Genomic DNA, 17,024 nt, shown 5'->3' on the forward strand with positions numbered 1-17,024 from the left:
CAGGCCAGTGGAAATAACTTCCCACGGGACTCCTCAGATGCCAAGATTAAAGATGCAGACACGAGTGTTAAAGTGTGTAGAGAAGCTGGGGTTAGACTTGTTTGTATGTTTCTTCTATAGTCTCTGGGTATATTTAAACATTTAATTTATATTGTTATTTTCTTTTCTCCACCCACCAAGAACTGGGCCATTTCCTTTTTCTCCATCCCAAATCCCTCTGATGAAAGCTTCAGAGACACTTATCTGACTCGACTGACTGCCAATTATAAAATAAAGCTAATCAATTCAAGTAATTGATAACCCCCCCAACCACCAATGTCCTAAACATCTAAGGCAAACTGATGGTTTTCGGAGCATTGGAACAACAAGGCTTAAGGAACCACTTCTGTGTTTTGGATACAACAGAACAGCAAAAATCAAGATCTAGGTGGGATGGGCAGGGGAAGGGCATAATCCAAACCAGAGACCCTTCTGTCTTCTCCACGGCCCTGAGGCTGAGCTTCAGTGGTATGTGCGGGATTGGCAGAGGATCCCAAGGGTCTCAGACCTGAGCTCCAGCCTTCGAAGCCGCAGGGTCCAGTTCTTCAAGGTCAGCCTTACTTACTGGAACCTGCTGAACGAATGCTGCCCCAACCCCAGGAGAGAGGCTGATTTGGAGTGGCTGGGTTTGTCATGGCAGTGCGCCACGGTTATCTCAGAATGACTCAGACAGATGACTGTTAATTTTTCAGGAATCCCAGGAGTTGACTGTTAAACACAACTATCACCGAACATTGAATTATATAGACTTATACTTAACCTGTATGAAAATCAAAGGGATTTAGTCACACTCAGAATGTATCACTTCCTAATAACTTGCTTTATTCTGCTGTGATCTGTGCTCTGGAGGTTGTTTATACTGAAGGCATGGCGGGTGACTGCAAACTTCTTCCTAATGCCACATTCAGTGCCTCCCATCCTTAGCCCGAAACTGGCCATGGTGGGTGTTTCATTACCATGGAAGCTGGCAAAGCCATAATGCAGGGCTCTCTCACAACACCAACAGCAGCTGGTAAGCGCTTTAGTTCCCGGATGGGGGTGAAACCCAACAGGCAGCCGGCACGGGCTCCGCGTGTGATTCCAGAGACCACACTGCTGGTGCAGAGGCAGGTGTCCAGGCCGACTCTGTGCATTCTACCCTTCCTTTCAGAGTCATTTAGAAGGATCCATCTAATCTCGTTACAGCCTTACACCAATATTTGTTGAATGCATTTGAGATACTTGGCATGTGTTATAGGGGTCGTGATGGTAGTAAAATGCCTTGTCCTTATTAATGAGCTCAGCAGCATTAGTAGTGAGAGTTACTACTTGGTAGGATAGAAAATATTTTGGAAAAAAACTAGATTTCTTCCTTCTCTCCTTTTTTCCATTTCCTGTGCTTGCCTGACTGACATCTTTCCTTTCCTTTTTGCTTTCTTTCTCTTTCCTTCCTTTTTCTCTCTCCTTTCCCTCCCTCTTCCCCCCTCCCTCCCTCTTCTTTTTCCCTTCCTCCTTTTTTCCTTCATTTTTTGAGAAAACACATCTTACTCTATGTTGCCTAGGCTGGTGTCAAACTCCTGGGCTCCTCTTGCCTCAGTATCCAGAAGTATAGATTTAAAAAATCAAATTGTGCCTGGCAGGAAAAAATCCCTTTGTCTCTACCCATTTGTCAAAATGACAGGGAGCCTTGAACCTTTTAGGGAAAGGACAGTGCCCGCCGTGACCGTGAACACATGCCCAGAACCATGGAGGGAGGCAGGAAATGGCTCTCTGTCCCTAATGTTGTCCCAGTGCCCTCTGTCACAGCTGACTCTACCACCGGATGACTCACTGACGTCCTTCCTGCAAGATCACACACCAAGCCAAAGCCTTTAGCTAGTGCTTAACTCAGGCACTGGTTCCTGGCCATTGCCAGAGAAGACACCAGTGGTGCTGGCCTTTTGAAAGATACGAATTGATCGCTGATGCCTGAGGGCTTTTGAAACAACAGGCTTTTTTCTGACAACAGGTGATCTGTGCCTTCCCAGTGACCTTAGAAGCTAAAGCCGTCGATGCCATCGTATGCCTGTGCCCCTGCCCCATCGCCTTTCAATCCCGCTCTTCTTGTGCTCCTGCCTGAGATGAGTGGGCGCCCGAGCAGATCCCTGGCTTCCTTCAGTAGCAGCCGGGCCCTTGTTGGGCTGTACATGGCCTGTCTGTGTGGCTTTTGGATCTTAAGTAGTACAAAAAAGGCCACCACTGGAGCCACTAGTCAGATTTCTAAAATGCAAAAACGGTCACGGCACATCCTTGCTTACAATCCTTAAAAGGCACTTACTTGTCTGTGAAGTCCAGACAATTGGGGTGCTAAACATTGTGCCCCTCCCAACCGCACTGTCCCTGGGTTTCCTGGCGCTCTCCACACGCTCAAGCCAGGGAGACAGTTTTCCCCAGGTACAGCAGGAGCTAGAATGTCTGCCACAGGCCATGTCTTGTGATTGGTTCCCATCATGGTGCTACTGGGGCTGTTGGAACCTTTACGAAGTAAAACCCAGTGGGAGGTCCTAGGTCACTGGAGGATGCCCTCAAAGGAGAGGGCTTGACCCTGGGTTTCTTCCACTCCCTTCTGCTTCTACCTATAAAATGGGGGCTTCTCTTGCTACACCCTTCCACCATGATATGTTGCCTTGGCACAGCCCAAATAATCAAAATGGTGAGCCAACATAAACCTTTCCTCTTCCTACATTGATTATCTCAGGTATTTTATTATAGTAAAGGAAAGCTAACACACACTCCTACCATCTCTCAGAAGCAACCTTTTCTTTCAAGATATCTCTCCTGAAACAGTCACTCCTTCTTTAAAGGAGTACTCAACATATTGTCTTATTTGGTATTGCTTTGCTTGAAAACATGGCTTTGGATTCCTAGTCCTAGTGTGGTCACTGGAAATGCAGAAGCTTGAGGATGTTGGGCTGAAGGAATGAGTCAGCAGGGGCTCCTGCCTCTGCATCAGTCCTGGACTGGGAGGAAGAGCAGAACTGGGAGCACAAGCTGGCAGTGGCAGGAGGTGGTGCCAAACCTATCACTGTCCACACACCCAGACAGTATGGCCGTGACCACAGTCTTGAGCATGAAAACAATACCAAGGAGAGAAAGAAAGACCATCTTTCCTACGCAGTGCATGACATGTGTCTCCTAGAATGTAGATTTGGTCAGTGGTTTCAGTAATAGGAAATCTGATTCTAAGTGTTGTAAGAATTGATTTAGGAGGGTGCCTAAGAGGCTACCTTGGTCCAGCTCCCACCACAGCAGAGATTTCCCAGGAAGGTGATAATTACCTGAGGCTTGAATACCTGTGGAATGGGGAATGTCAACCTCACAGAGCAGCTGTTCTACGCTATTTTCAAGAAATGAATTTTAATAGTCTTTTCATTTCAATTTTAATAATCTTCTCTCCATTGACTTAAATGACTGCTCTCTAGATCTTTGATCATCGCTACCTCTGGAAGGAAAGCTTAGGCTTACCATTACTGCATCTCCTGACGGTGTGGCCCCAGTCCAATTTCCAGCCCATCCTTGTTCACACTGAAGGTCGTATCTCAGTGTACTGAGGACAGTAAGAAAGAATGCATCAAGGTTTAAATTCCTATTTTATTTTGCAGATTGAACCCAGGGCCTCATGCACACGAGGCAAGTGCTCTGCCCCTGAGCTACCCTCTAGCCTAGCAAACTTTTAAAAACATAAAATGAAGTATCATTCCCGTACCCAAGCATTATGCCTTCTTTGGATATATTGGGTTCAGATTCTGTCCCTCTGATCTGCCATATAGCAAGGTCATAAAAGATTTTCTCCTTTGTGGATCTACTCAGCTGCTATAATGTGATGGACAGTGGTTCTGCTCACAATATTACAACCTATCAGCCAGAGGTTCCACTTGAGGGACTGCACATCACTTTGGCCATCAGTTCTTGCCTTCTCAGTGTGTGGCCTATAAGGAGTTAGGTGATGCCAAGACGCAGCTTTCCTGGGAATCTGGGCCTTTTGTGTTGGCCTGTGAGGCCCTGTATTCTTGGACAGTGCTCAAGGTATGTACTAACTCAAAATAAGATGAAGCCTCAAAGTTCAGCCCCATTGTGGCTGTCATTCCTGTACCTGAGATTGGCATCTTAGAACAGGCAAGAATCATAAAGCTTGGAGATGCTCTACCTTTGCAGCTGAAAGGATGGCTCAGCTCTGGACAAATACCTCCCTGTATACTGAGCCATCCTACCTTACCCTAATGCCTTTTCATGAGGATGGAGAAAACAGTAGAGTGAAAGCTGGAACTTCTCAGGGTGTTCCCATCCTTGCTTCCTACCTCTGGGCATCAGCCTCGGTCTTTCCATTTTAATTAACCACTGAACCAGCCTCTACCTTTCAAAGGAATCTGAAGGAAATCTTTCTGCCAAGTCCCAACTGAATCCCTGTGACACAAGAATATGAGCCAGGCTCTTGTGTAGGTTAAGGAAGTACAAGAGAAGTAAAGATTATAGGGAAACAGTCTACCTTTCTTTACAAGCCTTGTTTTGCATCCCTGACATCTCAGATTCAGCTATTACAATGAAGTTCTGTTGTAGAAAGAGCTGGCCTTCTATCACCACTTAAAATCTAATTAATTCATATTGAAACACAAAGATTTCTGTTGTACTTTAGGGTGAGGGGTCATAGAGCCCTCTTTGTTCATCCTTAGACTTATAATCATCAAGCATTGGGGATATAATTTTACCAAGCAAATTGGAAGGTAACAGATCAAATCCTTATCAGAAAACCTAACTCATAGTTTTAACAGATTCCTTCGTCCTTTACAGGAAACATTATATTCAAGTGGAACAAAAACGCATTTCAGAGGGTCTAAAGAGTTAATGACCAAAGTTTATATTCCAGGAAGCATAGGACCAAAATCACACTGCTGTCAAACACAAGACAGCAGATCCTATAGGGTGGCAGAGTCGTGAGATTGTTGCAATGGCTTTAGTCTTTAGAACAGCACTGCAATCACTTGGGCTTTCGTTATCTTTGCTGGGATGGGTTTTATCCACCATTACAACTTACCTGCCACACTGGAAGAACCTCAACCTGGACTTAAATGAAATGGAAAACTGGACCATGGGACTGTGGAAAACCTGTGTCATCCAGGAGGAAGTGGGGAGACAATGCAAGGACTTTGATTCCTTCCTGGCTTTGCCGGCCGAACTCAGGATCTCCCGGATTTTAATGTTTCTGTCAAATGGGCTGGGGTTTCTGGGCCTGCTGGTCTCAGGGCTTGGCCTGGACTGTCTGAGAATTGGAGAGAGACAGCAAGATCTCAAGAGGCGACTGCTGATCCTGGGAGGAATTCTACTGTGCACGTCCGGAGTCACGGCCCTCATTCCAGTGTCTTGGGTCGCCCACATCACAGTTCAGGAGTTCTGGGACGAGAACATCCCAGAGATTGTCCCCAGGTGGGAGTTTGGGGAAGCCCTCTTTCTTGGCTGGTTTGCTGGGTTTTCTCTTCTGCTAGGAGGGTGTCTGCTTCACTGTGCAGCCTGTTCGGCCTCAGCTCCTGGAGCCCACTACACAGTGGCAGAAATTCAACACCAGTGTCCATACCTAGAGAATGGAACTGTAGATCCTCAAGTATAAGGAGCCAGCAAGGCCAGCATTACATTGTGTCAGCTATGATGATCAAGAGGTCTTTGTTATGCAGCGAAATTTGTGCTGCTTATATTTTCTCATTCCATAACTATTTTTCTATGCTAGAATCTTGCTTCCCAAATCTGAAGAACAATGAAAGGAAATTTTTATGTCTAAAAGAAAACCGTATGTCGAGCATTATATAGGTATGAGTGTCACTGATCTGGTCATTTAGATGAACATGTGGTAGGGGTTTAGTATCTTTAGTTTGGAGCGTTACTAATTTTATACGGCAGAGCTTTCTTGTTACTTTTCATGGTAGCTGGAAATGAATAATTAGTTTCTGTTTTCTAAAGACAGTAACAATCTGTGTTGTACATTAATAAAACCACATGATAAGCCAATCCCAAAGTGTCATTTTCACAACGACTCTGCTCTTCTTTGAACAGAAGAGGGAGGTTTGTGTCTAGAAACTTAGTCTCCTGTTTAATTTTATGGGCTGGAAGGTCATCAGTACATTGTGATACTCTTCAGTTTTTAAATAATCTCTTCTCAACACTTTCCTCAAAACCTTCATATTTAAAATAAAAAAATATTTCTTGATATCCAGTTATTGTCAGTTATTTGCTAGAATGAAAGCTCTCTTGTTCAATTAAAAATTACTATACAGAATATACACTTTAGTGGTTAACAAGTGGAAATGTTAATTCTAACCTACAAAGTTCTATTGCTTAATTTCCCCACAACAGAGAAAGCATATTTCAGCACAGGAATAAAAAGTGTTTATGCACATGTGAATGAATTTAACAGAAAGGCATGTAGATAAATGGACTTGATATTTAGTTCAGTATTGTTTCATATGCTATGTGGTATAGGTAGCCAAGGAGATTTTTAAAAACAGGCCTGACAGAAGGTCTAGAGATTTCCGATAAGATTGATTTATTTGTTTAAGAAATACTTTTCTTGAACCCTATTTTAAAAAATGGCAACACCAGATTATCATAACAAAATGCATTGAAATGTGAGAACTATAACAAGACGAAAACCTGACAGGTACAATTAGTATGATATAAAGCAGGAGGAGGTGAACCAAAACCCTCAATTAAACATTTTGGCATTTACACTTAATTCTTTGACTTATTAAAAAGGTTGGGAACAACATGAAAGCCATTTATAGCTTAACAATGAAAGGAGGATTAGTACTACTTAATTTTATTTCACTGACAAAGTGCTTTCTACAAAATCCAGCCCATAGGACACGAACATGATCTTGGCCACACCTTGGCATTACTGGTTTGCAGCAATATTTCCCTGGCCATTTCTGAAACGTTTTCTACATGGGCTCAAACAATGGCAACTCTGGCAAGAATCCTCCTATATACACAATGAAAAAATATCTCTGTGTTCTGCAAATGACAAATCAAGTGTCACACTTCTTTCCACAGCACCTGAAGGGCAGCAGACAGGTTGGCTAAAACTAGAAGGACTCTATAATGGCTTTAGTCTTTAGAACAGCACTGCAATTGGTTGGACTTTTCTCATCTCTGCTGGGATGGGCTTTGTCCTGCCTTACAAACTACCTGCCATACTGGAAGAACCTCAACCTGGACTTAAATGAAATGGAAAACTGGACCATGGGACTGTGGAAAACCTGTGTCATCCAGGAAGAAGTAGGGAGACAATGCAAGGACTTTGATTCCTTTCTGGCTTTGCCGGCCGAACTCAGGATCTCCCGGATTTTAATGTTTCTGTCAAATGGGCTGGGGTTTCTGGGCCTGCTGGTCTCAGGGCTTGGCCTGGACTGTCTGAGAATTGGAGAGAGACAGCAAGATCTCAAGAGGCGACTGCTGATCCTGGGAGGAATTCTACTGTGCACGTCCGGAGTCACGGCCCTCATTCCAGTGTCTTGGGTCGCCCACATCACAGTTCAGGAGTTCTGGGACGAGAACATCCCAGAGATTGTCCCCAGGTGGGAGTTTGGGGAAGCCCTCTTTCTTGGCTGGTTTGCTGGGTTTTCTCTTCTGCTAGGAGGGTGTCTGCTTCACTGTGCAGCCTGTTCGGCCTCAGCTCCTGGAGCCCACTACACAGTGGCAGTAACACAAGATCACTGTCAACACCTGGAAATGAAACACACCAACCTGGAACTCTAAGCCAGCTGGATCAGGGGTGGCTGCTCTGCGGAGATCCTTGCTCAGCACTGGACTTGGTAGGAACTCCCACCACACAGTCACGTACTGACTGCGCTGCTCATTTTCTAAAATCCCTTTCCCCCCACCGTGGCTGTTAGCTTCTTAATTTTTTTTTCTCTGTAAGGCTGGTAAACTTTTATTTTCTACCTGGAGACCAAAACCAATCAGAACCTAATAGTAATCACATTCATTACTGTACATGGTTATTTTTTTCTAATTTTAAAATAGGCTCAGTGATTGCATAGAACTGGCAAATAAAAGAACATATTAGTACTTATATTTCTTTGAAGGTATTATTCATATGGAAATGAATCATTTTAGCAATTAGAGATGTTCTCCTAATCATTTACTTCTTTCAGGCATTTAAGACAACTGACTATAATGAGAGTAAGGTCTCACTACATATTTATTTAAAATGCACAACACTTGAGTACACTAAAACAACTGCTGCTTCATCAAAGGCTTTAGAGATATGAGACAAGGGGCGAATTATCTCAATTAGAGGCCTCATTGCCTCCATACAGCCTTTGCCGAAGTCAGCCACATTCACTGCCTTCAAGCAGAGACGGAAAATTTCATGTTTTGGAGTCACGTAGAGTTTGCCACACAAATGTGCTTCTGTGTCTTGTGCTCAGCATTTCACGACCAGCCTTCCTGCCTGCTGCCGGCTCTGAGCTGCCACAGGAAGCATGACAGGTCCCAGCTGGCTTGCTGGGCAGAGGGCCTCCCAGGACAGCCACCTCTGCCAGAGCACACTGCTAGCTTAGGAGGCACAACAGCAAAGTACTTCCTCGGGAGCCCCTCACTTCCCTGTACAAAGAAAATACTTCATCTCTTCACAGTGATATGCAAAGTCCAAACAAGAAGTGTTCGTGACAAACTTCTAGCTTGGGGAATTCTTCAAGAAACATTTTATATTTGCTTGGTACATGGTTCAAGCAAACTCTTGTGCTTGTGTCAATGACAGAAATTAACTGAACAATATGCAACACTGAAATAAAGTATTAGGCAATATGTATCTTTGATTTTTAAAAAAACCATTTAGTTTTTTTTTCCATTCACAAACACATGGAAAGTGCAGAAACCAAAGTTAATCTATGTGATGTATAATTCCATAATTTTACAAACAAGACAAATTAAAAAAGAAACATTCAGAATTTAACCTGATTAAAATTTAGTTCAGTCCTGAGCTTTTGATATTTAATACAATATAGATAAAGCCATAGCACAAAAAGATTTTGAATTTATTTGATTTACATGCTACAGAGATTCAACTAAACTTGTTCATTTGGCTAGGAATATTCTTTTTGTACCTGTAACACTTAAGACTCTGATATACAAAACTGTAATAACATACTGATAATTCAAAGTTGAGAACTAAATATATTCTTTTTACCCTGTGCAGAATAAATTCTACCTCTTTAAAATAGTATTTATAATATTAAAATTTATATTTGTCCATATGGCTTTGTGATCAAGTTAGTAAAATGTTTCATCACTGTGAATCATTTAAGTTAGTACAAATAGGATGGGGTTATTAAAAGCTGCCCATAAAGAACACTATTGCTGATCTTTAAAGTGTAGAAAAGGGTTATATCAAAATAAGTATGCCTCTCATGTTAGAAATGAACAGATTTTATAAAATAAAACTCAAAGCTTCTTGGTCACAACTGTTAACTACCAGCCAGAGACAGATTTTATTCTTTAATACTTGTCTGAAACTTTTTGTACTACAAAAAGTTAACAGTTAATTTGATGAAGATTTATAAAGCTGTAAATACTCCAATATAGCCTCTTCCGTGTCAAACATTTAAAATGGCCAGAACCAAACTATATATTAAACAGAACATAAATAAGACCGTAAATAAATAAATGAAGAAAAAATCATATGGTAGAACTACACACAATTCTATAAACATTTTCATGGTCAGACTAAGAAGTTGAAAACAGCTGACCTCCATTTAACTCTACATTAAATAAACTTCTGTCTTTCACATTTAATTAACCTCAACAAGGAAGAATGGTATTTTTTCTAGTTTTCCTTAGTTATCCAACAGAACCAACCAGGCTGACTTTTGTTCAAAGCAGTGTCACATCCAGTTATATTTTCAAAGAAATTTCAAGAATTCAAACAATTCATAGATGGTGAAATGTTTAGAAAAAGAATTAAAATTTTAGGCTCAGAAACTGCTTAATTTGAACTCTGATTCTGATAAACTTTCTAATTATGTAAAACTAGTTTAAAGAAAATAAAAAATTATTGCAAATGAGACTTCAAGCAAAAGGAACAGACCTTTATTTTTCTTCAAGAGGTCTGTTCCTTTAAGATAACTTGTTTATTTCTAAAGAAATTGGTTTAGTTTGCTATATAAGGTAGCTAGCCAAAAACTGCATTTTCCGTATACCACACTGAGTAATAAGTATGATTTAAATGGTCTAAATTTTAAATATTTCACAAATTCAGTATTTATGCTGGCAAAGCTATTATACTAAGGACTTAACTTTGTTTTGTTTTGTTTTTTGGTACTGGGGAATGAACTCAGGCCTTTGTGCTTGTGGGGCAGGTGGCAGAACCACTGAGCCAAACCCCCGCCCAAGGACTTAACTTTTTAAAGAGGGGCCTGCATTGGAGAAGCTAAAATTTTAAATTGGAGGATCTGACACTTTTGTCAGTTTGTATCTTTGAATTCATTCATCCAGGATAGTTTTCTTTCTTCTCTTTTTAAATAATTGCTTTAGCCTATTACTATTCCAAATTAACAATACTCCCAGGCATACTCTTTCCTTTGCTTCCCAATGACATGACATCAATTATAGGCAGAATCCCCTTATATGGAGAGTTGCAGGGTAATTTCTAGTAAATGTTAGAAGTTTGTTTGACAAAAAAAAAAAATTTTTTTGGCAACTTTGATTCACTGAAGACACAGCTTTCCTGTTCTTGTTGTCACCTCACGCGTGCAGATTTGTTCACCTCTGCAACACCAGTACTGTCTGTTCTTAGACCCCAAGGCCACATAAGCCTCTCCCTGGCATTACCCTCAGATCCAGGAGGAAACCCTGGTGAAGGCCAGAAATTCACACTGAAATCCTTGCAAATTCAGATAAGGTTAGAAGCAGCAGCTGCTCATTTGATGTGTTTCAGGGTAGCTGTATTCTCCTCCTCCGTCCACACTCTTAATGCTGCAGGTTACAAGCTCTTTAGTACCGTGAGGGGTACTGCTCCTTTGTGTTCTTATACAGTTGTATTCAGTATTTCATATTTTTGTGTTCTCTAAATAACTGTTTTAAGGAAAAAGGTGTTCCAGTACAGGTCATGGGGATGAACAGAGCACTTATTTCGGGCGGCTTTGGAGCTGCACTCATGTCTGTACTCAGGCTCACCTCCCAAGGAAAGAGCTGCTCTTGCTTCAGAAATGCCACACAACACTAAGCCCTGGTTCACAGTCTGATCACAGGAAACAGAGAGAAAGCCAAGACCACCTTCTACTGAGCCCAGCTCAATGGACAGACACTGGCGCTGCTTTACTCCACTGTACGCAATAAGGTCCACTGGCAGCACGCGTGTGCACACACACACACACGCGCACATGCATGCACAGTGTGCACACGTGTTGTGACATTTGTGTACCAGATTATCCCATTTTTGATATGATTTTCTTCTTCTTTAAACATATAGGACATTACATAAAAAATTCTTTACAAATTGACATCTGGTTGAAAATTTGGTGTGAACTAAAGTCTTTTAAGAGCTGACAGTTATGTTATGAAAAACAAAACAAAGCATATCTTCAGTGTTTTTGCCCTCCCTAAGAAAGTGGCCAGATGTGAAGCAGGATGTCCTGCCATGGGGTCACACGTCATCAGCTGGCAGGGAAGGGATGCTGATTTTCGCTCGGGTGAAATAGGCAATCTTCTCCCTAGAGGTGGGGGTGACAAAGCCAGCTTCAATGCAATGCTGAGAACACCGTGACCATTAACACAGACCCACCAAGTCCAGCAGTGTCCCCACAGCCGGTGGGGGGCATCTTTTCCTCAGGCAGAACTCCATTCAGAATCCAGACAGCCTTTGCTTTTCAGTATGGCACACAAAGAGAGCTGCTACTCTGGTCCCCGTTAAGTCACTTGCAGACCAGGCTGGGGAGGTTTCCAACACAGGACCAGTTTTAATCCACAAGGGGTTTGTATGGATGTTTCTAAACCAGGTAGCAGAGGACTCAAAAGGGTCAAAAATCTGCATGGAAACTTCCCAGCAATCCCAGAGACGAGCTCATGATATCAGGGAAATTCTTTAAGTCAGCATCATGCTAACGCAGGGACCCCCTGGCAAATGACATGACTCAAATTCAGAAGGAGAACAGGCACTTGACTATCTTAAAGGGGAAAACTGCCCAGCATCCCACAGCAGATAAGAAATCACTGAAAGGGAGAAGCTGGGAAGGATGGGGCAGAATGGTTGTCACATTTGGAGAGTGTTAGAACAATAAGATTTTAGGGCTGTACAATTACCAAAGATGAGAAAAGCCTATCTATCTTTTTATAAAACCTGACATCATATCCAGCATTCAGTCAGTACATATACATCAAGGGCAGATTCTAGAAATGAGACCAGAAGAAGACGCTCTGGAGACTAAGGAAAGGCAGAAGAGAAAGGAAGAGTGAGGAACTGAGGACACTGGGAGGAGAGGGCAAAGTGTCCCTTGATTAGTTCAATTCCCAAGAGACAAGAGAGTTGGGGCATGATGTTGGGGAGGCCTTAAAGTACACTTAAAAGATGGGGTGTTTAAAACGCCTGTACTACTCGTCAGTGCCTACATCTGAGATAATAAAAAGTTGGTAAATTCTCTTGAAAAATCGTAAGGCCAGAAAATATGGGGCTCCTAGTTCCAGATGAAACAAGCTGCTAGGGTGGGGTTGTGCTTCGTGCCAGGCAGTGGCCCACACCCCACCTGTCCCCAGTCTCTCACCATCCGCCAGGTGCCAGTAACCATGCATTACCCCTCATGGGGCCACCACGCTTCCAAGACAAAGTATCTTATCCCGGTGCACAGCACTTGCTCTTATCACATGCCTGGAGGTATACATGTGTTTCTTAACAGAAGCCAGGAATGCTTACACATTCTTTGCTGTGGTTTCAGTAACAACTGGAAGTTGTAAGATTTTCCACACTAGACAATGCTGCTTAATCTTGAAGTAACCCAGGGTATAGAAAGATTGCTGTCATAATGCCGCAGTTCTAAACATCTAAGTAACAGTACTCTCCAAAATGTACAAAAGTGGTGCTCTAGCAGAATGGGGGCAGAAAAAAACACCCTTTATTATAAAATGTCAGGTAACAAGCTGGAATCATTACCCATCATGCCTGGCTTCCCTTCCCTTCACTTCTGGACTTGCGCTGCCCAAGTCCAGCAGTTGCTCCGGTGCTGCCTTTTGGCCTCACTCTCCCCTGGTGCCAAGCATCACCCTTTTAACGTGATCCCTGCTCCACAACGCTTCACCATCTTCCCTACACTTTAAAACTCTGTCCCTTTCCAGAATTTCTCCCATAAAAGCCTAAAAGCTTTTTAGACTCTCCTTTATACAAAGTAGAAACCAAAACTCAAACAAACAAAAAACTAATAGTACAAAACCCTATCTATGGCCCTCCTCTTACTTGACTGCTGGTATAGTAAGAATCGCCTCCTCCCCACCTGATACCAATTCTCTGTAATTGTTTTCTGTTATGTCTGACAGCATCAGTCTCCTCTTCCCACCTTTCTAGCTTCAGGACCACACCCCTCTGGTTCTTCTTTTACCTCTCTAGCCAGTTCTTCTTAACATAATTTTTGCTGCAAGTCTTCAATTGAAAATGCCCAGCGGGCTTCCTTTCCTGAGCACCTCTTCCCATTTTCTGGCCTATCTGTACCGATGGAACCATCATATGAGTGAAGACACTCAGGAGACTCCCAGTCCTTATACCATCCTGACCTTAATCCTGCCTTTAGATTTTGATTGCCACTTATCTGCCAGCCATATTTACCTGTGCTGCCCTCCTGGCATACATAACCTGGTAGATGCAAAAGCAAGACTTACAGGCTCTGTTCTCTGGATTCTCAGTCTCAAGTCCTGGCCCTACAAGGCAGCACCCTACCCTCTACAGATTCACGTCTCCTCTCACCAGTTTCTCCCTGGCCCACTCTCCACAATGCCTGGAATATCTGCTCCCACAAACTTGATCCCTACCATTGACTTGGGGTTTAGAGAACCCACTGGCTCCCTTATCATCTGGACCCACAGCAGAAACCTTCAGCACAGCATCTGAGGCACTCTACTCAACAAGCACGCCTGCTGCACACCATGGGCACAGCACTGACCTCTAAGGCTCTATCCCTTTCCATGCTGTTTCTTCTGCCTGGAGGCTCCACCCAAACTCAGCCTGAAGAACTCTCTATGCCCATCCTCCCCATAATGGATTATTCAACTGATATTGAATTGATATTCCAACTGATATTTCACTGCACTCTGAGGGGAACTCCTGCAGAAACAGAAGACATGAGAACAAACTGAAAGCTGTTCCACTCAGGGCCACTTACCTGGAGGCTCCACCCAAACTCAGCCTGAAGAACTCTCTATGCCCATCCTCCCCATAATGGATTCAGATGTTGCTTCTCTACTCTCCCTGCCTAGTGTCTGGAGCCCACCCATGCACAGATAGCGGTCCCTCCCACTGCTGTCACAGGTCTCCATTTATCCCTGAATTAGCTTTTGCCACATGCTGTCACAATGATCTGGTTGTGTGCCTGTACTCTTTGCCTCTCTGTTCAGGGCCTAGAATAGTGCAAGGCTTCAGGGATCTAGAGTGAGTGGACAACAGAATCCCAAAGATCAACGGCTTTCCTGTTCTTCTACAAAAGTACCCCGGGTCCTGATAAAGACAGGAGCTAAAGCTACTGAGAATTGAAGACACTGTCTCCTTGGGAAGCCTGGTTATAATCATGGCTGTAACTCAGCCATCATGTAACCTCAGAAAGGGGCAAATACACAACTGTATGTTCACACTGGGGAGCAGATCTGATATTAACTGGTAACTGATATTTCACTGCACTCTGAGGGGAACTCCTGCAGAAACAGAAGACATGAGAACAAACTGAAAGCTGTTCCACTCAGGGCCACTTACCTGAAGGACTGGACCTGCGGAGGCACCTTCCGGCTCTGCTCCCGAAGCCGGCACACGTCCTTGGAGACCTGTCTCATCAGCTTCTCAGCATTCAAATCTTGCTTCTGCTCTTCTTTTGACTGCTCAGCCTGTGAAGAAAATAAGGACACAAGAAGCCCAGAGAACATCAATTAGAGATCCTTGAAGACAAGGCTTAAGGCTTGGAAGAGTGGGATGGAAGCCAGGTGTGTAGCTGGGCAGCCAATGGTGTCCTTTTCCACCCATCAGGGCTCACTGCACACAGAAGGAAGCAGGCACTGACTCAGGGGTGAGTTTAATTACACTTAAACAGCCTCTACATCTAAAATTCATGACTATTTTATTCCATCTGGAAAATCTAAGAACCTTCAAGAAAGAAACTGCAAACTATTTCAAGAACTATTTCTAAGAAATACCACTGCTAACATTTTGGTGAACACATTTACTAACCCTTCCTCATCTTTCCAACTGTGTACTTTGTAAACCCAGAACAGTACCTGAGGCATTTGTCAGGATCTGATTTCTTTTGCTCAATAAATGGGCTTCTAAGAATAATATAATTCTTATTATTACATGGAGCTGCACCTCATAATTCTCACTGTTACATAATATTCCAATATGTGACTTTACCACTCTATTTGTGCTAATTTTCTTTCTTTTATTTTTTTGTTCCGGGGATCGAACTTAGGACATCGCACTTCCAAGTGGTACCATTGGGCTAAACCCCAGCCCTATTTGTGTTAATGTTGATGACATCTGGACATTTGGATGTTTTACATGAATACATTTAAAAAATAAAAATAGGCTAATAATACTGTACTTCAAGCTGCTGTTTCATGAGTTACCCAATCAAATAATACTTGTAGACTGCCTTTAAGGTAAGATGGTATATGATAATGACAGACAGCAAAATCCCTAGAGTTGCATTATCTGAATTCAAATTCCACTTCTATAATTTTATAGCTATTTGAATTTATAGCTATTTGACCTCTCTGCATCATAATTTCTTCATTTGTACATTGAGAATACTTTCAAGAGTTGTTGTGATGTTCAAATGAGTTAACATGTGTAAAACATTCACAGCACTACCCAATAAATCATTAAATGTATTATTTTAAGGTTTAGCTATTACTGTTGCAATTTTTACTATAATCTAAGTACTATACCAATAGATAGGAAAATAGTTGAACAAAACAGATGAAGAATACTTGGGAAGAAAATAGCAAAGATTAGAAACTTTAATATTGGTTTAAAGTTAATAAAATAGCATAGTATTTTTCTCAGGTTAACAATCTTTATTGTGGTGTTGGAGCTCAAACTCATGGCCTCATGCATGCGAGGCAAGTGTCTTACCACTGAGCTACATCTCCAGTCCAAATATATTATTTTTAATTTCAAATTCCTCTTGTGTACTGATGGAATGTAGAGAAGCATTTGACTTGCACGTTACCCTTGTATCCTGCAAATTTGCTGAAATCATTTATTCTAAAGAGTTTTTTGGTAGAGCTGATTCTTTCACATTTTACAGACAATCATCTATGAAAAAAGACAATTTTAACTTTCTTCCCAAGTTGTGTATCTTTTTTAAAAAATTGAATTTGTTGGTACATTAGGTATACCTTCTGATCACATTCATCACTGAGACTCTGTATCTTTACATGACATAGCTTGTTTTTTCCCATTCCCCTGCCCCTCCTTTCAACCCCTCCACCTCACCATGAAGATAAGCTTTGTTTCCATTTTTTCCTTCTTACCTTCAATTTTGTCTTTCCCTTCTTTCCTTCCCCCTGCCCTGCCTGTCAGTTGCCCTTCCTCTCTGAACATTTTCTTCCCATTTCACAATACCTATTACACATTTTGGTCCTCATTTACACCTCCAGTTTCTCACACCAGAGAAATGACTCCGTTATTTACACGTGTGTCCCATGTATTTCACTTCAAGCTGTGTATCTTTTCTTGTGTTATTTTATCAGCTGGGACTTCCAGTGCTCCTGGAAGCTCCCATGTGTATAAC

General features: G+C 42.3%; 3 protein-coding genes across 4 annotated transcripts in view; 2 read left to right on the forward strand and 1 right to left on the reverse strand.

Annotated features, from left to right (window-relative positions):
* Positions 1–4,994: 4,994 nt before the first annotated feature.
* On the forward strand, positions 4,995–5,775 carry LOC104874090 (putative claudin-24). The gene has a single exon (XM_010641065.3). The coding sequence runs from the start codon at positions 5,003–5,005 to the stop codon at positions 5,657–5,659; it is 657 nt and encodes a 218-aa protein (XP_010639367.1). The 5' UTR covers positions 4,995–5,002; the 3' UTR covers positions 5,660–5,775.
* A 1,368-nt stretch (positions 5,776–7,143) lies between these two features.
* LOC104874089 (claudin-22) lies at positions 7,144–7,800 on the forward strand. Its single transcript, XM_033765427.1, has one exon. It carries the CDS (start codon positions 7,144–7,146, stop codon positions 7,798–7,800), a length of 657 nt encoding a protein of 218 aa, XP_033621318.1.
* Positions 7,801–10,558: 2,758 nt separating this feature from the next.
* Wwc2 (WW and C2 domain containing 2) overlaps positions 10,559–17,024 on the reverse strand; it is a 180,478-nt gene continuing 174,012 nt past the window's right edge. Inside the window, exons 22-23 of one of the 2 annotated variants that reach the window (XM_010641066.1) lie at positions 14,993–15,120; positions 10,559–11,756 (exon numbers count right to left, since the gene is read on the reverse strand). In XM_010641066.1, coding sequence (XP_010639368.1) covers positions 11,690–11,756; positions 14,993–15,120 — 195 coding nt within the window. In that variant the 3' untranslated portion in view covers positions 10,559–11,689. Of the gene's footprint in view, positions 11,757–14,334; positions 14,409–14,992; positions 15,121–17,024 lie in introns of those variants that run through there. The other variant, XM_010641067.3, reaches the window with a different exon arrangement.

Source organism: Fukomys damarensis, unplaced genomic scaffold (assembly GCF_012274545.1).
Source record: "Fukomys damarensis isolate Sample0158 unplaced genomic scaffold, DMR_v1.0_HiC HiC_scaffold_18, whole genome shotgun sequence".
Lineage (NCBI taxonomy): Eukaryota > Metazoa > Chordata > Mammalia > Rodentia > Bathyergidae > Fukomys > Fukomys damarensis.